Source organism: Ylistrum balloti, unplaced genomic scaffold, assembly GCF_031769215.1.
Source record: "Ylistrum balloti isolate Yb309-2 unplaced genomic scaffold, AGI_CSIRO_Ybal_v1 Utg369868, whole genome shotgun sequence".
Classification (NCBI taxonomy): domain Eukaryota; kingdom Metazoa; phylum Mollusca; class Bivalvia; order Pectinida; family Pectinidae; genus Ylistrum; species Ylistrum balloti.
This window is the reverse complement of record NW_026782012.1, coordinates 573,184-595,055: the sequence shown is the minus strand read 5'-3', so window position 1 is coordinate 595,055 and position 21,872 is coordinate 573,184. Positions and strand designations below refer to the sequence as shown.

General features: G+C 33.6%; 1 protein-coding gene across 1 annotated transcript; it reads right to left on the bottom strand.

Moving 5' to 3' along the window:
• Positions 1-7,508: 7,508 nt before the first annotated feature.
• Positions 7,509-20,355, bottom strand: LOC132545955 (protein phosphatase 2C-like domain-containing protein 1). The gene is made up of 7 exons (XM_060209637.1): positions 20,214-20,355; positions 10,363-11,553; positions 9,868-9,969; positions 9,055-9,278; positions 8,080-8,207; positions 7,998-8,033; positions 7,509-7,827 (listed from the first exon to the last, which is right to left on the bottom strand). Exons 1-7 carry the CDS (start codon positions 20,353-20,355, stop codon positions 7,509-7,511), a joined length of 2,142 nt encoding a protein of 713 aa, XP_060065620.1.
• Positions 20,356-21,872: the final 1,517 nt, after the last annotated feature.

The following is a 21,872-nucleotide window of genomic DNA, read 5'->3' as shown; positions in this document are numbered from 1 at the left end:
TTTCCAATGATTTATTTGACAATGGCACTCTCACACATTTGTTATGTAAGTCTCCTGTTCATTGTTGTTACAATATTTAGTGTTCAGCTGCTGTATAATTTGCTTTATATATCACTGATTGTCTTCAGAATAATTTTGTCCTTTTTATTAAGGTGAACATTTCTGATAATAATAATGAAAAACAGATTGAATTCTGTTAATCATTCTCGTTTAATTATCTCTTTTAACATATTTCACTGAAAATAGTGGTTAGATATTGAAATATGTTTTTTTAAATATTGAATTCAATTTTAAATGAAAATCTCTTGTATTGCTGTCGACGTTGTACATACGTGTATCGTCCTTTGTATGTTATGATCATGTGCTATCTTTATGTGTTTACGGACAAAGTTTACATTACCTGTGTATTCCGTCCAAGCTGTCAGAGCCAAACTGTGATAAGTTATGACATTAGATTGAGTGGTTTTAATTTTTAGTTTTAGATATTTTAAAATGTAAATAAAATATTTTTAGTGTAAAAAGATTACTTCTCTTAGCTTTCTAAATTGTGAATATGGTTCAATATCTAGGATATTGATGTATATATCAAATGTTCATTTTATTTTGAAATTACTTTTGTAATAAATTTCCTCTTTGTACTTGAAAATAAAATAAAATAGACATATATAAATCTGATAGAACTTCATCTTATTTATCAACCCTGTTTGTTTTGTTATCAATATCATAAAATTCTAAATTTGAAGCAAGTATTTCAATATTTGAAAAAAAAATTAATTCATGACCATATGCATACATCTTTTTACCATTTTTATTTAGCAATTACATCTGGATAAGAATTACCAACATTTCCCCCTTAAATTTCCCCAGTTAACTAACTCAGCCAATGATTTCTGTTTCCTCAGAAATACAAACTCTTCATTTATACCTGAACATAGTTCCAGGGATGATTAAATTTCCTTCCAAAATAACTTTGCTAATCAAAATCTCTATACTGAGGTTTGCTGTCACAATAATATGAATTACCGTCTCCAGGGGATGCACCATGTCAAAATTCAATATCATTCCACTCCTAACTGAGGATGGACATCATTAGAATATAAATCGTTGGCCTAACCCATGCATTTTCGATTGTTTATGAATTCTAGTGTATATTTTCAATTTTAAGGGCTTGCTCCCTAATTCATTTACATACATACAACTTCAAATACCTTCAGGGAAGCTCCACGCTGAATTGGGTCAATATTCTGTGTAAATTTGTATATAAGGAGAAGTGTTTCGGAGATGAACATCAGTGTCCTCCTCCAGGCCCTATCCTTGTGAATGATCTTAGCAAAATTTTGTAAAAACACTCTCATCTAGTCTAAAATAGGCAGTCTTTTAAATAAAAAAGTTCATTTACGACACATAATGAAAGAAGACATGTGGTAAGATTTATGATACAAGAGAACTTTGATTTAAACGATGTATTGAAACAACGAGACAGTCTCATATTATATAATCATAGAAATGTATTGATATGATATACATTTTAAAAGTTTAAAACTTCTAAAAACATGGTCCTCATACAAATAGAAGTGAACAAAGTTTTGAAATTATCACATTTAGTAAGTCAACCTTTTATATAACAACAAACACCCTGACAATAAACTGTTTGTCAACTTTTATATAACAATGATCACCATGACAATAAATTGTTAGTCAACATTTTATATAACAATTATCACCATGACAATAAATTGTTTGTCAACTTTTATACAAAAATGATCACTGACAATAAATTGTTAGTCAACTTTTACATAACAATGATCACTGACAATAAATTGTTAGTCAACTTTTATATAAACATGATCACTGACAATAAATTGTTAGTCAACTTTTACATAACAATGATCATTGACAATAAATTGTTTGTCAACTTTTATATAACAATTATCACCCTGACATAACAAACAAATATAAAATACAAATTAAAACTATCACCCTGGACTTTCTCATCTAAAGAGGATTTTTTTGTCTTTCTACTCAGGTAAAAATAACATTTATGAAATATACAACTTGAAAATTACAATTTGGAAAAAAAGAAAGACAAAAAAAATAAAAAAAAAGTCTAGCTACACCTTAATTCAGAATCCTACATCAGATATATATAGCAAATGTATACCATATTTTAACTTTTAATAGATCACGTACAAAATGGATAATGTTGAAATTATAAATAAATCATTTATGATATGAAATAAACACTGGATGTATCACAATTAATATATATTGACTATAATGACAAATTGGCACATAAAAAAATAGCAAAATTCTGTGAACATCAAACTACATGAAATGAAATCGGTCATCACCATAGAAACTGATATACCATGTGACGTAAACAAACTGTCACTGAATCAGTCTCCCAGTAATTACATCACTTCTTCAGTGATACATTATTCATTGTTCAATTAGTGTTTTGATGACTTTCAGGAACACAAAGTTGAATACTGTTTTCAATTATAGATATTTCTGTGTGACATGTTTTTTAACGATGGTTTAATTTGGTTTTAATTTATGTTTCTGCATAATTGGTTGCATGAAGGTGGGCCTTGATTTTTCAAAAGTGAATTCTGACATAAAGCATATCATGATAACAAGGCTGGGAATTGTAAAACAACTTATCAATGTGCAAGTCACTGTCTGTCAATCCATATTCCATTGTATCTTAAATATAAAAGATCAACATTAAGGCATATACCAATTACACAGAACACCTTTAACCAGTTAAAATTCTAAATACACAACAGGCAAATATTTCTACTTAAACATGAAGATGAATAATTTAAAAAAATTAACAATTATAAAGCTTATTGACCTTCTATGTGTTTTTCTCGGCTTACTTAACATGTAAATATATGTAATCCAACCTTGTCATCTCAAAGTCGGCAGGACTGTAGGAAACCTCAAGTTATTTAAGTGTTCAATTTGAGTGAGTTCGAATTATTGGTGTCAAATTTTAGACACGACTGATGAAGTACCAGAACTTATGATTATGCTCGCTCTTCACTTTACTCGAGTTTGAGCTAACAATCGTAAACTCGTGTTGTATAACATTGTATAGCTATAGAGCATCGTTTTTCTAGACAAAAATTAAAGGACTAAAGTAACAAACGTCCATATATTGTAAGTCAAGGCACACACTTATAAAGTTCATTACAGAAATATAATTTATTGAAAAAATACATCACAGCTGCAAGTCATCACTAAATGGATAAAAATACAATAATACTTTTTTTTAAACTTTGGAATATTTCACTACTTAGTGAGTTATTCCCCCTTTACATAATCAAATTTTTTAAGACATGATTTAAAATATAAATTATAGGGTTTATAGATTCAGTTGTATGCAAATTTAGGACTTTGGCACTGCAATCAAAACTTATCATAATAAAAAGCACATACTGAATAAATCATATATCTATTGTATTCATTATAGATAATATACCTGTAACTGTTAGATACACACCTATAGGTGATATCCTTTAATATACCTGTAACTGTTAAATACACACCTATAGGTGACATCCTTTAATATGCCTGTAACTGTTAGATACACACCTATAAGTGATATCCTTTAATATACCTGTAACTGTTAGATACACACCTATAAGTGATATCCTTTAATATGCCTGTAACTGTTAGATACACACCTATAGGTGACATCCTTTAATATGCCTGTAACTGTTAAATACACACCTAAAGGTGACATCCTTTAATATACCTGTAACTGTTAACTACACACCTATAGGTGACATCCTTTAATATACCTGTAACTGTTAACTACACACCTATAGGTGACATCCTTTAATATACCTGTAACTGTTAACTACACACCTATAGGTGACATCCTTTAATATACCTGTAACTGTTAACTACACACCTATAAGTGACATCCTTTAATATACCTGTAACTGTTAGATACACACCTATAAGTGATATCCTTTAATATACCTGTAACTGTTAGATACACACCTATAAGTGATATCCTTTAATATACCTGTAACTGTTAGATACACACCTATAAGTGATATCCTTTAATATACCTGTAACTGTTAAATACACACCTATAGGTGACATCCTTTAATATACCTGTAACTGTTAGATACACACCTATAGGTGACATCCTTTAATATACCTGTTAGATACACACCTATAGGTGACATCCTTTAATATACCTGTAACTGTTAGATACACACCTATAGGTGACATCCTTTAATATACCTGTTAGATACACACCTATAGGTGACATCCTTTAATATACCTGTAACTGTTAGATACACACCTATAGGTGACATCCTTTAATATACCTGTTAGATACACACCTATAGGTGACATCCTTTAATATACCTGTTAGATACACACCTATAGGTGACATCCTTTAATATACCTGTAACTGTTAGATACACACCTATAGGTGACATCCTTTAATATACCTGTTAGATACACACCTATAGGTGACATCCTTTAATATACCTGTAACTGTTAGATACACACCTATAGGTGACATCCTTTAATATACCTGTTAGATACACACCTATAGGTGACATCCTTTAATATACCTGTAACTGTTAGATACACACCTATAGGTGACATCCTTTAATATACTTGTAACTGTTAAATACACACCTATAGGTGACATCCTTTAATATACTTGTAACTGTTAGATACACACCTATAGGTGACATCCTTTAATATACCTGTTAGATACACACCTATAGGTGACATCCTTTAATATACCTGTTAGATACACACCTATAGGTGACATCCTTTAATATACCTGTAACTGTTAGATACACACCTATAGGTGACATCCTTTAATATACCTGTAACTGTTAGATACACACCTATAGGTGACATCCTTTAATATACCTGTAACTGTTAGATTCACACCTGTAACTGTTAGATACACACCTATAGGTGACATCCTTTAATATACCTGTAACTGTTAGATACACACCTATAGGTGACATCCTTTAATATACAACTGTTATAGGTGACATCCTTTAATATACCTGTTAGATACACACCTATAGGTGACATCCTTTAATATACCTGTAACTGTTAGATACACACCTATAGGTGACATCCTTTAATATACCTGTTAGATACACACCTATAGGTGACATCCTTTAATATACCTGTATGTTAGATACACACTTATACGTGACATCCTGTAATATACTGTTAGATACACACCTATAGGTGACATCCTTTAATATACCTGTAACTGTTAGATACACACCTATAGGTGACATCCTTTAATATACCTGTAACTGTTAGATACACACCTGTGACATCCTTTAATATACTTGTAACTGTTACACACCTATAGGTGACATCCTTTAATATACCTGTAACTGTTAGATACACACCTATAGGTGACATCCTTTAATATACCTGTTATATAGGTGACATCCTTTACACACCTATAGGTGACATCCTTTAATATACCTGTAACTGTTAGATACACACCTATAGGTGACATCCTTTAATATACCTGTAACTGTTAGATACACACCTATAGGTGACATCCTTTAATATACCTGTTAGATACACACCTATAGGTGACATCCTTTAATATACCTGTAACTGTTAGATACACACCTATAGGTGACATCCTTTAATATACTTGTAACTGTTAAATACACACCTATAGGTGACATCCTTTAATATACTTGTAACTGTTAGATACACACCTATAGGTGACATCCTTTAATATACCTGTTAGATACACACCTATAGGTGACATCCTTTAATATACCTGTAACTGTTAGATACACACCTATAGGTGACATCCTTTAATATACCTGTTAGATACACACCTATAGGTGACATCCTTTAATATACCTGTAACTGTTAGATACACACTTATACGTGACATCCTTTAATATACCTGTTAGATACACACCTATAGGTGACATCCTTTAATATACCTGTAACTGTTAGATACACACCTATAGGTGACATCCTTTAATATACCTGTTAGATACACACCTATAGGTGACATCCTTTAATATACCTGTAACTGTTAACTACACACCTATAGGTGACATCCTTTAATATACCTGTAACTGTTAGATACACACCTATAGGTGACATCCTTTAATATACCTGTAACTGTTAACTACACACCTATAGGTGACATCCTTTAATATACCTGTAACTGTTAGATACACACCTATAGGTGACATCCTTTAATATACCTGTTAGATACACACCTATAGGTGACATCCTTTAATATACCTGTAACTGTTAGATACACACCTATAGGTGACATCCTTTAATATACTTGTAACTGTTAGATATACTTACAGGTGACTTATCCTTTAATATATCAAACACATACATCAATATATAACCCATGTATCCTTACAGGATGAGAAACAGGGTTCTATGAAACTTTTTGGAATTTCCTGGCATTATATTGACTTTTAAATATATTTTTCTTGCGTTAATGATAATACTTTATAATTATTCAACAGCAGTGAATACCAAATTCAGATTGTCAAAAACCTAATTTAGACTCGTAAATGTAAATGTTGGTTAAAAAATCTTCCAATAGATGTAAAAAGCACAAAAATTCAGCAATCCATTTTCATAACTATCCCCGTGGAACAAGAGTATCCAGATCACAACATATCAATCCCCCTATAAGCCCATGCCTTTTGATATGCCCGCCCCTGTTGATCTAAGATGAGGAAAAATATCACTACATTATTACATATATCTAATTTTTTCAAATAATCAGTCCCTAATTTGAGCTTTGGTGTTTGTGTATAATTGATTCTTCGGACTTTGATTATAAATGTAAGCATTTTACAGTATGATGGTCACAACTGGAACAAGAAATGGTTATGTATCTGAATGGCATTTTTACGTAGTTTCAAAGATCTGTTCAGATATAGACTTGCTGATGGTATTGTAGTGGTCTGCAGTCAGAAGCTGAATATTAACTTTTCTTTCAATCCTATTTTCAGGTTTATTTTGTTCACCAACCTGATCTTTAAAGTTGCAACCTCATGGGTGATAATCTGAGGTGCATGGTTTGATCCCTACCTGGGGTAGTTTGTGTTTCTCAGGTGAAGATCTGAGGTGTGTGGTCTGATCCTACCTGGGGCAGTTTGTGTTTCTTAGGAAACTTAAAGATAACATATTTGGTCCTGTCTTGCTGTGGTTGTTAGACAATTTGATAGCCTTATTGTTTTTAATAGCATGTGGCAGGCCTCCTGCATGTTGTTCAGTGAGGTAGCCACCATACAGCTACTACTAGGGGAACCTGCCTGAAAATGACCTCAGCTGCTTAAACCCAGCAAATAAACATTACATGTGCAAAGTAGGAAGCTGAAAATCAAGAATTCCTGATCATGTATTTGTACCTTTGATTAACCCAATTCTATTGTTACTTCCTTTTAAAAGGAAAAGGCACACAGTGTTATGTGAAAATATCACAACAGAGTTATCCCCCTTTACAATCCACATCCTGCCAACAGTACAACTGTAACAGTGATATTATCCTTGGCCCCAGCAAGCAGAGCTGCCTGTATTAGATGCTCTGCCATTGTTTTGGCAAATTCTCTCTGGATGTGTTCTCTGCTCATGGTTCTACCATAACTTGACAATCTAGAAAATGCTGGGATAGATAAAATGTCTGTGACTGTTTCAATGTCTGCATCGTTTCCAGAATCCTCATCATCAGAATGCATCACATGACTTCCAATCTCCGGCAACATGTCGTCTTCGTAGTAAATAAGCTTACTCTTGCCATTTTTATCAGATTTGACTGATCTCACAGACTTCGCAGACATTGATCTTGAAGACTTTTCAGATTTTTTTGATTTATGTGTTTTATCAGATTCTTCCGACTTTTCTGATATTATGGATCCAGCACTTTTCATTTTTTCTCGCTTTGGAGCTATAAGTTGTGGTTCATCGTCAAATGGCGTCTGGGGTTCAACATTGACCTCAACTTCAACTTCAACCTTGACTTCGATCTCTTCCTCCCTTGACCCCTGGGAAGGGGAAGAATGTCTGTCAAACTGGGAGAAGGAGACTCTTCTCTGGCTTGGATCTGTGCCATCTTGTGTTTTAGACTTGGTGGGCTCTAATAGAGGCTTAATAGTGGAGCTGACTGTGCTTGGAGCAGGGATAAAGTTGGATGGCAGCAACTGTAATAATAGAAATAAGTTTCAATCAATTAATTCTAGAATAATTCACATTCAAATATTATTATAAATTCTTTATGCAGGCAATATTAAAATAATCAACAACACAAAAAAAAAAGAAAGAAAAAAAACTCCAAAACATACAAATCAATTTTGAGAGATTTTTTTTGAAGTTTTAGACAAGTTTTATCACCAAAATTAAACATAGGGTTGATATTTGAAGACTCATGTCCCCTGAAAGATGGAAAGGCCGCAATAGTGGCCATTAATCCATTAATGAACAAATGATCAGAAGAGTTTATCTAGCCATTGGTTGTAGTAATGTTTATTGCATTGCAACTATCTCAAGAAATTCCTGAAAGTTGGAAACCATTCTTGGATTTTAAAAGCATACTATTCTCTTAGACAAGAGGCCCAAGGGTCTTAAGGATCATCTGACTATAAAGACCTATATATGAAGGAGGTGAAATAAGGCTAAATTGCTCGACTCATTTGACCTAAAAGATCTTGAAAGTAGGTCAAGGTAAATCATTTTAATTAATTTGGTGTAACTTCATTAAATTATGTAAAAGAACCATTATTAGCAGCTTGGAACATTTTATTATTGAGAAGTCATTAGAAGATTATAAAACATGTGACCTTTAAAGAGGGACAAGGTCAATTACATGAACAAAATCGGTAACCTTTCAACCACGCATGCCATAAACCCAATATCAGCACCCTCAGCCTTTTGGTTATTGAGAAGAAGTCATTTGTATGGACAGTTTATGCACAGTGCACAATGAGGAACAAAACGCGATGGCTATAGGTCATCCCTTTGACCTTTATCCACTCTCACAATGACCTTCACCTTTAAGAGGAGAGAAGCAGCCTCTTGTTCCGTGAACACCTCCCACACACCATGTGAAGCAAGAATGAGGAACTGAGCATACTGATCCACAGGCACTGCAATTGTATGGGGATCCACCAAAACACAGCGCTTCAGTCTGACGTCACCATGGTTACCAAAACCTCGGGTTGCACCAAGCACTCCATTGACCCTCATCTCTTTGGTGCTCTCACTTATGTCTCCCCCTGGTGGTAGAAAAATCAATCTTACAACTATCTCATTACACTCACGATCATCACTGTTAAATGCACCACAAGAAAGATACATAAGAAAGGTATGTATAAAGGGTTTGATATGTACATGTTTTACAAAGGGAGAGTTTTCAATTCTATATGATCAATTTTAATTTCAAGATAAAAAATACAATCACTCCGCAAACATCAGTTATCATTAATCAATTAATTGAAAAAAACACAAAAACAAGTAGCTTTCTTTGACTACAAGTGATTATAAGTACAAGAACATTTTTAAAAACACCTGTTTGGCAGAGTTTTTTAACATAACCAGAAGAAAGTATGATATTTCGATGACTACTTAGTGAGACTTCATGAAACAAATGACCAGTATGAAGCGCTATCAACCTGCGTTGGGGAAAAAACCCACTGTTTTGGTTATTTTTCAATCCTGCAAAATTGCAGCTAAATGATTATGAAGCTCCTGACTTGTGGAATAATTACTCCAGATTTTTAAAGTGATTAAGAGAAAATTGACCCCTTAATCAACACGTCCCTTTAATACATCGTCTGTATAACACTATGACAAATCCTAATTTACCTGCTTTGATGATTCGTTCCTTCTCCTTAGGGTTGTTTGGCGAGTGGTCCTTTGTTAGGGTGTAGGGCTTGTTTCCTCTCACTAACACAGCTCGCACATTACCTGAAGACAAGAATGGAGAACTTATTCAACTGCCTTTGATCTAATTGCTTCCAATGTTAAAAACTTAACAGAGAATACAGGATCTCACACTTAGGATCAAATCTGGAAATTGCTTACTATATGTATACACCATTGCTAAGCAATATTAGACTTGTACCCTTTCAGTAATGACCAGTCTTAACTTAATATAAAGATGGAGAAGACCAGGGCATGACAATGATCCTCATGGTTTGTACATCATAAGTACCAAACAATTGATGCTGAACAATGTTTATCAACCTTATTTCCTCATGGTGACTGTAGGCCAAAAACTATAAAGTAATAGAATGAGGATAAGATTTAAACAATGTGTCATAATATTATCCTTTTTTTTAAAAATTTTATAACATTCACCTGCATTAGCAAGGTAGATCATTCCCAGCTCCCTTGGGGGGTCTAATCCTCCACTCTCCTCTTTAGAATCTTCTTTCTCCTCATCACCGCCATTCTTTGCGCTTGTTGCTTCCTCCTCCTCTGGTACAGGTGAGATTGTTCGGTCCATGACACTGGAATTGTCAGTATTGTGAATGACTAAAGTCACTGCAGAACTTCCACTCCAGCGAACACGAGAACATTCATCTTTTCCATAAGACAATAAGATATCTATAAGATAGTACGTTTTCTTTAGGGCATCCTCCATCTTTAGTGTAAATACCGGTTTTTCTTTCTTTTTCTTTCGTGGTGTTTTTTCAATAAGGTCTTTGCTGGAGCTTTTATCGTCATCTGACTTTGGAGTTTCCTCACTGTGGGCCTTTTCCTTTTGATCTAATGACGAAGACAAGTCTTTGACAATTTCATCATACTTGTCCTCGCATAAATTAATAATTTGTTGAACGATATTGACACTTTCCTCATGCAGTAGGACTCTCTCACTCTCCTTTGTTTCAGGTCGTTCAAACTGAAACTGAAACATATCCTGGTTATCACTGATATTGTGTGGCAGAGGTTTTGTTCGAGGATCAAACTTTGCCATTTCATACAGAAGGAGATGATGCAACTCTGCCGCTGCAATTTCAGCAGCAAAGCGTCCATGGTGGCCATCAAATAATGCCAGGTAGCATTTGTTACGATCCTCTCCAAAAAAGTCTTGGTACACGTGAGCATCTTCCATGTAGCTTTTCCATCGTTCATTTCTTGTGGAGCAGATTCCAACAGCTGTCACACAAGCAGGACTGCAGTTTAATGCAACACCTTTCACTGCTGTGCTCACCTCTTCATCAATGTGACGAAATTCTCCAAAACTTCCGTCAATTTCTGATTTTAGATATTCATAAGCATCATTTACTTTTTGTATAGATTTCGGATCCAGTGGTTTATCAGCTGTTGCTGTCGATTTCAGTTTTCTTAAGATTGCATTTCTACGACGCAGTAAGGCATCTGTAGTGGGTGGTTTGGCACTGCCATTGTACTTAAGAATTGACAGGTTTTCATGATAAATTCTGTGATCCCTAAGAGATGGCAGGTCAATGTGTTCCTTGCATTTCTCACATACAATAGAAATATCTGGAGTTATTGGGAGTTCTGGCAGTAAAGTCTCCGGAGTATCTGAAAAACAGTCAAAATAAAGTTTAGAAAAAGGTGGCATGTAAAACTTGATTGTTGACAGGAAACCTAAATGTCATAAAAAAGACATTAATATATATAAAACTTACATCCAATCAATTTGAGGAACCACGGTAACAGGTAGCCGTATCTGTCCTCTAGATCCCACAATGGCATATTGAAACATTCTCCATGACGACGTAACTTATTCATGATTATTCAATAAGATCTATTCTCCTACAATCACTGAATCAAAACAATTATTTATCTGTAGAAGTTCAACAACTGAGGGATCAGTGCAGTCTCTTCAACTTATTTTCACCACTCTTTATAACAATGGTACAATTTTCAAGGATGATATATATTATTTGTTGCTATGGCAACAGACTCCGATTCATGAGATAATTTTACAACAGATCTAAGATCGAAACGTTCTGATATAAAAATCACTGATCAACAGAAATTTCCATCCCGTCAATCAAAATTTATCTCTAATTCCTGCAAATGCTTTGCCAGGTATCTCAAACGTCCTTGAGTTGATGGCGTTAAAGCCGATGAAGAATCCCTTTTTATCTGATCCTATACCCCACACGTTGGAGAGAACTCCTCAAAGTCTGGCTCAATTAATGACACATCATACAGCTGTTCACTGGTCCATACAGAAGCAATGGTTTCCTCTCAGTTAATTTTCCATAAAACCGAAAAATTAAGGTATAACATATACCTCCTCAAGCGACATAGGACCTATAAATTAATATCAGTTACTTAATAACTTAAGTTGAAAATAAATAACTGCGAATTTAAATCAATTCTTATCTGCAGACAACTTGATCAGATTCCTGAGACACTGGATTCTGTGCCATCTTCTTGTCATTTTCAGTCAAATTCTGTCACATTTCTTGAGAAAAATGTCACATATCCATAAATTCAGAAGAACACAACAGATATCATTAAAATCCTGTGATTAACACACAATATCTATCACAAGTAACATGATTTTAAAATACAAATGGTGGTTAAGGGCCTACATATATTTCCAAATACACATTGAATTTAAATGCCAAATGACTGGTATAAACACCTTCCCAGTTTCTAGGTAGAAATACTACACAGTACGCTTCAATGACGTCGTGACTGTGTGCAAACAAGAGCCCCTGTCTGTCAATGAACAATCTACATTCACTGTTCGATAACACTCACAGCTTAAAGCTGGCCTTAACTCACTATAGGTTTATAATTGTGAGATAAAAAAGTTCCCTAATAGAATCCTTCCATTGATTTCCACAGTCCTGATCATTCACATACAGAAAATTGTAAATCAATAAGGGTCATAGTACTATTCCTGTGATAGGCTCCTATGATAAAACCAGTTGTTCACTTTCAAAAACCAATCAAAATACCTGAAGTAAATGTCAGAAAATTTTGAGGTTTTTTAATAATTTACATTCAAATTTGAAAATATCGAAACATTTACATAACTGCTAACATTTGACTAGAATGCATTTTAAAATAAAAATAAAAAGTTTTTATAGAAGTTAAAAGTAATATAATGTTATCGAAATTTGATAATAATATGAAGTTAGAATGCCCCGTTTTTAAATGAAATTTTTACTTCATCACAACAAAAAGAAAGCTCTAGCTACCCATATATCCTTCTCCAGTAAAATCATAATAATCAGTGATATTTCATTGTCCTTTAATAGGCCCACCCCTTCAATTAGAGTAAAATGTAATGTTTTGGATCACAGGGTTTATTTAAGGATAAATATGGTAAAATAAAATAGATGTACCAGTAGGATGGTTTATCTAGGTAATGTTGGTTTTTTATCAGAATCCAATGATAGATGACACAATATCTTTGTTAAGGACATTTACACAGTCCTCTATTAGTCGACAAATCTAACTAAAAACACATTGGTAGACTCTAAATAGAAAACTGTGTTAGGTGCCGTCTCTACCTAAACCCGTTATACTTTGAAAGCCTTGGGTCTATTTATTTTAGAACTTTCTTACAAACAGTTCATAATCCTCTTTATCTTGTACTGTCTTTCATAGCTTCCATCTGACAGTTCTAACAGGTAAGCTATTTTACAAAGGAGCAATTATTTTAATTCTCCTTTAAATTTACAGGGGTGATTTTGACAGCCGCTCTCTGGTCGTTTCAAGTCTAGTGAACTTGTATGTAACTTTTTTAACAGAATTATTTTTCTAAAATTTACAAAGTTATTAGCATTGAACGACAACAAAAGCAATACTTATTATCATAGGGGTTCAAAGTCTTGTGAATTTTAGTACATGCTAAAACGGAAACTCCTCCAAAGATTTTTGACCTGATATTGTCAAACTATCAATGCTTTAGTAAAAATGAAGGGGTTGTCACTCACCAAAACATGTAAGTAACATTAAGACCTAACCCAGGCATTTTATTTTCCTTTCACAACACTAAATTACACTCTATATGAATAGTATGATACAGGTATTGTCTCTCCATGGTTTCCTTTAATAGACGAGGCCAAACAAAAAAAGTTAACAGGTTTAGGTCTGGAAGTACATACAAAAATTTAGTCAGAACAAGTGATTATAAATTTCCAAGATTCTTTAGTAACCATGATACATCAGTAATTTTTCACCAGCATTACACTTATTTAAAATTCTGCAATAAAAACTACACCATCTTTACAGATTTAATGGACTGGTACAGTAGAGGATCATAGTACTTTCTACATTCTATACCAAATGCAGCAAATTAGATTTCTATATAAATGAAGGCAACAAGTTATGAAAACTGATTTCTCCGACATTGATATCTTACAACTTATCAACTTTACACACTGACTGCTTTTTAAGATTATTTACGACAAGAAGAAACTGTCACAATATTTCCTGATCAGAAAACTTAGTTTTCAGATCTTGCACACTACATTACAGTGCAGCCTCCTTTGGTGCATGACTGAAGATGTGACTAATTGTGAGACTTCGCCTGTAAGTCAGGAGTAGTTTCTTCAATGTCTTCTTTTTATAGGACTATGTAGAGTCCAAGAATAGAGTCTACTGTATGCTACTACATGATTGCAGGAGGCAACTAATGTGAGCACAATCCAAAATTATAATCAGGGTTTTTCTCCCATGTTTTCTAACAAGGGGACATTAGGGGGACAAAGGGTACCAAGGTATGCAGAGTGATTAAACAAAACCAAAATATTAAATAGAGGAAATTAATCACAACATACTCACATGTTACTTCTGAGTGGGTGTTATATCTATCTACTAGTTTCACCTCTATCACAGAGGCTTCTCTTGGACAAATTTGCTGAGTGAGAACCCTTGTTACATCACACTAGCGTATCAACTATTATACATTTAGCAACTATATACATCAAATTATAATCAGCCAATTTTTCAATGTCCCAAACAGGCCACTGTCTTTGTCGATCGTTAGTTTGCTGTTTGTCTAGTTGCTATCACATTTTCAAACACTTCATCCAGGTTTTGCATGATATTCACTCTGATCGTTTGCATTAATGTATATACAGTATTTAGTTATCATTTTTGTTCATAAATAAATTGTTAAATCCTTTTTGTGTCAGTTTTAAGTACCAGATAATTCTGACAAACAATGATGGCAGCCTCACAGAATCTTGAATTTTTCCATGAAAAAAAAAAAAAACTGAGCACCCCCAACTGTGGACATTCATTTCTCAAAAAAAAAAAAAAAAGCTGTGTGTTTTTACGGTATACAAATACACAGGTTATAGGAATTCACAATTTTTTTTAATTGGGAACATGGACAAACAGCAATAGACACAGCCCATTTCTTCAGTGAATATATTGATACCAAGATGAGTAGAGTCAAACAAAAATTACTATGTAATATAACATGTTTAGATACCAGCATTCCTTGACTGTGATATTTTATTTTACGTCCTTCCTATGATAGTAAAAACAGAAACTCCATCATACAGGTTGTATCTGGTATACATTTTTTAAATAATTTATATCCTATCAATTTTTCACAAAGGTTAAAATCAATCAATTAGAGTTAGTTGGCCTCATTTTCCGTTACAGTTTAAGAAACAGGATCTGATCTTCTTTATTTGACGATTGTATAGGGTTTGTCTGACACAATATTTAAACCTATTTGCCAGCAGTGTGTTGGATATTTACATTAGGTTGTGGACCTACACTGAGGAATGCTATACAGTGTGTTAGTTTTAGCCATCAACTTTTGCCTAGAGAAGTTTAATCATGGCTGACCCTAAGTTATCTTGATCGACCCTCGAGAGTTTCTATAGTTTCATATTTGCTTTTTCTGTTGCTAGTGTTGGCATTCCATATTTTTTTTTAAAGTTTTTACAGTGAACAGGGATGTGTTTACCTGATATGTACACGACAAAATCATAAAACCTAACAAGTTGATGAAGCATTTGTACAGGTAAGTGTTTTTTATTTTACATAATGTTGATTGTTGACAATAACAATTTACAGTTAAAAAATTGACAAAATTAATAACTATTGAGTGTGTGTGAATTGCTTTGGTTTTCAACATATATTTCCCTAACTATGTATATATCTTACTAACATGGCCAGCTTGATGCGAAAATCATCAAAATAATTTTATATATTATTCTATTGGATGCCAAAAATTAAAAACTTATTCATCAAGACGACTACATTTCAAACATTGAACTGAAAAAAAAAATCTAGAAACTTTTAAATCTATTACACATATTTGTGCTCCAATGAAATCTATACATTACTTTATTGGTCATTACTTTAGTTACAAAAATATCTGAAAGTCTAAAAAAAAATGAAAACGTTTGATATATTGGTAAGTGATATAACATTTTTCCTTTCCTTTTGACAAAATAAACAGCTTATCTATAAAATCTTTAAATGTGCTAAATGTGTCTAAGTCTTAAAATACTAGTTTAAAGTTTAAAACATGAGAATTTATCAAATGATATATGTTAACAAGATATCACTGTATTATTACTGACAAATCTGATTTAATTCCTATAAATATTTCATGCCATGGTATCATAGAATGACAACAAGTATATCTATGTTGTTCATACTTCATTCCTATTTATACTTTTTGAATAGGAATTGATCGTTAATATAAAGTCAACATTGATTCCTAATTCTAAATCAATATGGCTGGAGAAGATTGACCATTTAGTGGACATAAGTGGCCATCATTGAAGTGACCAGATCAATTTATCATCCTATAAAATCCTATCACAAACACTCTCTAGGACATTGTATGTACGAATGAATAATTTGTCTAAATTCAACATATTTATGGTTTTAATCATCTAATTTTTGAAGTGATGATAGTTTATCTGGTTTATAGAGGTTTATGTTAGTGTGTCTAGTTTACAGATGTTTGTCTGTGTGTCTGGTTTACAGAGGTTTGTCTGTGTGTCTGGTTTACAGAGGTTTATGTTAGTGTGTCTGGTTTACAGAGGTTTGTCTGTGTGTCTGGTTTACAGAGGTTTGTCTGTGTGTCTGGTTTACAGAGGTTTATGTTAGTGTGTCTGGTTTACAGAGGTTTATGTTAGTGTGTCTGGTTTACAGAGGTTTATGTTAGTGTGTCTGGTTTACAGAGGTTTATGTTAGTGTGTCTGGTTTACAGAGGTTTATGTTAGTGTGTCTGGTTTACAGAGGTTTGTCTGTGTGTCTGGTTTACAGAGGTTTGTCTGTGTGTCTGGTTTACAGAGGTTTATGTTAGTGTGTCTGATTTACAGAGGTTTGTCTGTGTGTCTGGTTTACAGAGGTTTGTCTGTGTGTCTGGTTTACAGAGGTTTATGTTAGTGTGTCTGGTTTACAGAGGTTTATCTGGTGAGAATAGTGTGTGTCTGGTTTACAGAGGTTTATGTTAGTGTGTCTGGTTTACAGAGGTTTATGTTAGTGTGTCTGGTTTACAGAGGTTTATGTTAGTGTGTCTGGTTTACAGAGGTCAATATTAGTGTGTCTGGTTTACAGAGGTTTATGTTAGTGTGTCTGGTTAACAGAGGTTTATGTTAGTGTGCCTGGTTTACAGAGGTCAATATTAGTGTGTCTGGTTTACAGAGGTTTATGTTAGTGTGTCTGGTTTACAGAGGTTTATGTTAGTGTGTCTGGTTTATAGAGGTTTATGTTAGTGTGTCTGGTTTACAGAGGTTTATGTTAGTGTGTCTGGTTTACAGAGGTTTATGTTAGTGTGTCTGGTTTACAGAGGTTTGTCAGTGTGTCTGGTTTATAGAGGTTTATGTTAGTGTGTCTGGTTTACAGAGGTTTATGTCTGTGTGTCTGGTTTACAGAGGTTTATGTTAGTGTGTCTGGTTAACAGAGGTTTATGTTAGTGTGTCTGGTTTATAGAGGTTTATGTTAGTGTATCTGGTTTACAGAGGTTTGTCTGTGTGTCTGGTTTACAGAGGTTTATGTTAGTGTGTCTGGTTTACAGAGGTTTATGTTTGTGTGTCTGGTTTACAGAGGTTTATGTTTGTGTGTCTGGTTTACAGAGGTCAATATTAGTGTCTGGTTTATAGAGGTTTATGTTAGCGTGTCTGGTTTACAGAGGTTTATGTTAGTGTGTCTGGTTTATAGAGGTTTATGTTTGTGTGTCTGGTTTACAGAGGTCAATATTAGTGTCTGGTTTATAGAGGTTTATGTTAGTGTGTCTAGTTTACAGAGGTTTATGTTTGTGTGTCTGGTTTACAGAGGTTTATGTTAGTGTGTCTGGTTTACAGAGGTTTATGTTAGTGTGTCTGGTTTATAGAGGTTTATGTTAGCGTGTCTGGTTTACAGAGGTTTATGTTAGTGTGTCTGATTTACAGAGGTTTGTCGGAGTGTCTGGTTTACAGAGGTTTATGTTAGTGTGTCTGATTTACAGAGGTTTGTCAGTGTGTCTGGTTCTTAGATGGTTCTATTAGACTACTTAACAATGGTCCCTGAGTCAGTCTCATCTCTGAAAATTTATAATTATATCAACCTTATTCCCAACCCTGTAGAGTTTTAAAACCAATTTCCAGAGAGTGACACCACTAATAACACAACGTTATGGTAATGCTTGTAAATATACATTAATACACCTGTTCCTATAGCTTTAAACATACAAAGATATACTTCGTCAATTTCTCGTTTGTACAGGTAACTCAGATTCTACCCAACCTCCAACAAAGACCTTGTTGTAATGTTAACATAATTATCAACAATAATATCAGTTTCAAAAACTCCAAGGTAAATTATAAACACCGAGCTCTGGGTGGAAAACTGATATCAACCAAGGATACAAAACAAATTGTAAACAACTGATGTGTAACATGGCTAAATAATTGTGTACACAGAGATGTACGCACAGGTACTCAGGTAGGGCAGATACTAGTGGTAGTCATTACCATTAAACTGTACTAACACAATTTACAATCCATATCTCACAAGATTTGTGGACGCAGTGCGTTGTAAACGGAACAGTATTCACATGAATAATCTGGAAACCATTACACAAGGAATATCTCGTCTTTTACCAGAAAATTCATTTTCAGAGGAATCAATCTGTGTGACTCTTTGTTCTTATTTGGGTAAGTATCGTATTATGTGATAATACGAACCAAATTATGTATAGATATTATTATAAAATCATTTCACCAAAGAATTAGATGAAATGGTTTTTCTTATTAATACAGTTCTGAATCAGCTACTACTAACACCAGATCTGTTTATAATTTAACATTTTAAATCTGTTGCTTCCTCTTGAAATTTATTTTGTGGTTTTTTGAAAAAGATAGAGAAAGGTATGAATTTAATTTCAGAATCAGTACTTTTTTTCTTAAAATTGTTTAAATTAAATATTTGTCTGAAGAAAATCCAGGAATTGAAGTTCACAGGCATTTTGTGAATTGATTTTGTTGGGGTTGTGTTAATGTAATGTATATGAATCCAATGTAAATGTTTGGGGTTATATCTTCCTTATTGCATGGATGCTTTCAATAAACTATCTAATTTACATGTATGGAAAATTAAACATTTCAAACAGTGATTACTAAACTATCTATTCAGATTTTCAAAATAAGTAATATGTATTTATATACAAACAACCATGACCTCTGACCTTCAAATACATCAATATATTCTCAATGTTTTGGTAGCGAATTAAATATAAATAATACTGCTATTGTATTCAAGACTAATAAAAAAGGAATGCCTTTTCAAAAGATATTGATTATATCTCTTAAATCTGAAAGTCCATAAGTCTGAAACATAAATGGAAAGATCAAAACTTGAACTAGTGAAACAGTCAGTCCACAATCTAGGGACAAATGGTCAGTCCACAATCTGGGTCAAACAGTCAGTCCACAATCTAGGGACAAATGGTCAGTCCACAATCTAGGTCAAACAGTCAGTCCACAATCTAGGGACAAATGGTCAGTCCACAATCTAGGGACAAATGGTCAGTCCACAATCTAGGGACAAATGGTCAGTCCACAATCTAGGGACAAATGGTCAGTTCACAATCTGGGTCAAACAGTCAGTCCACAATCTAGGGACAAATGGTCAGTCCACAATCTAAAACAAATGGTCAGTCCACAATCTAGGGACAAATGGTCAGTCCACAGTCTAGGTGAAACAGTCAGTCTGCAAACTAGGTCAAACAGTCAGTCCAAAAGTGTGAGGTGACCTACCTGATCTGATGATCTCAACACCTTGGAACTCTCTGGTTAGATGGTACTCTTCCGTTCCCTCTTGAATGTCCACAGGTACTTTAGGAGGTTCTGGTGAACCCCCAATAGTTGATAAATCAGAACGCCTGTGCTGCAGTGCCATTGTGTGAACCTGTGGGATAATACTGTCATATTCACATGTTTCCATCGAAATCTTATCTCTTCATCTAGATTGCTTTATGCAGAGTGGTACAAACCAGACTAAATTTATATACATAGGCTATTTTTTTCTCCATTTTTTTCATTTTTTCTCCATTTTTTTCATTTATCATTAATGATGGTGCAACTTAAATTGTTCACTAATTGAATAGTGATGTCTTGATGTGTATTATTTGGTTCTATCAACAATGATTTCCTAATGATAAAAGTTGGATCATAAACTGAATCTTAAGTAATTAAATTTGTCTCTAAAACTAGGTCTAATTGAAATAGTGATTATTGTGAATTTAAATTAGTTTTTGAGATAAATCATATAAAGACATGTATTCCTGGTAGATAAAATCTCTATTTCTAAAAACTGTGGTGATCAGCTGAATTTACAAAGAAAATAGAAAAATTCACATAAATAATTAAGCTCTTCAACTTTACATGTAAATCAATTGAATGACCAAGAAAAAATTAATTTTTGCACCTCCCAGAAAAATGTCAATGATATTGAACAAAACCTCTTTCAATGTTGTACAATTTATTTGGGTTTTTTTTCTTTGTTTTTTTCCAAACTTTCTTACAAAAAATTTTGACCTAGCTATATCAAAAGAAGATTTCAGCCAGCTTGAACTATCAAATGATTCAGTGCTGTCACATTTGAAATCTATGCTATGTAAATAATGTTGCTTTAATTACATGTGGTAATGCTGAGCATTTTGATTTTACATTATATCTCTTTGGTCTGGGCAGATGATATCAATCTCTCCCAGAGTGTATTGTGGTACCCTTCATATCACTGCATTATCACTGTAAGGAATGACAATTAACATAAACTGGTAACATCTACATAGTTAACTCCCTTGATTTAAACCACAAGTACCTTTAGCAGAAGAGATTTATCTCCCCTTTTTCAGTTAACTTTTATGACATCACTGTGCTATATTTGTGTTTGTATTTTTGTTTAATGATATGCATCACATAAAAGGAGACATTTTCTCACAAAATAATCAAGAGAATAACCTTGCCTATTAAAACATCCAAGTTCCGGGGTTTAGGATAATTTTTTCCTTAGTGTTGTAACGTTGTATGGTAAAACTGCTAAAACATTTGCTTTTACAACAATAAAAATTTTTTTTTTTAACTTATTCAAACTGTTTGCAATAACTTGAAGTATGTCTGAAACTGCAGATTTTGATTCTAAGCTGCAGTAAAATAAAACTGTAACCAAAAGAAAACAAATATATGACTCCTGTGTAGTCATGGTTTGGTTGCCTGAAGTTTTACACCTGACTCCAGTGTAGTCATGGTTTGGTTGCCTGAAGTTTTACACCTGACTCCGGTGTAGTCATGGTTTGGTTGCCTGAAGTTTTACACCTGACTCCAGTGTAGTCATGGTTTGGTTGCCTGAAGTTTTACACCTGACTCCGGTGTAGTCATGGTTTGGTTGCCTGAAGTTTTACACCTGACTCCGGT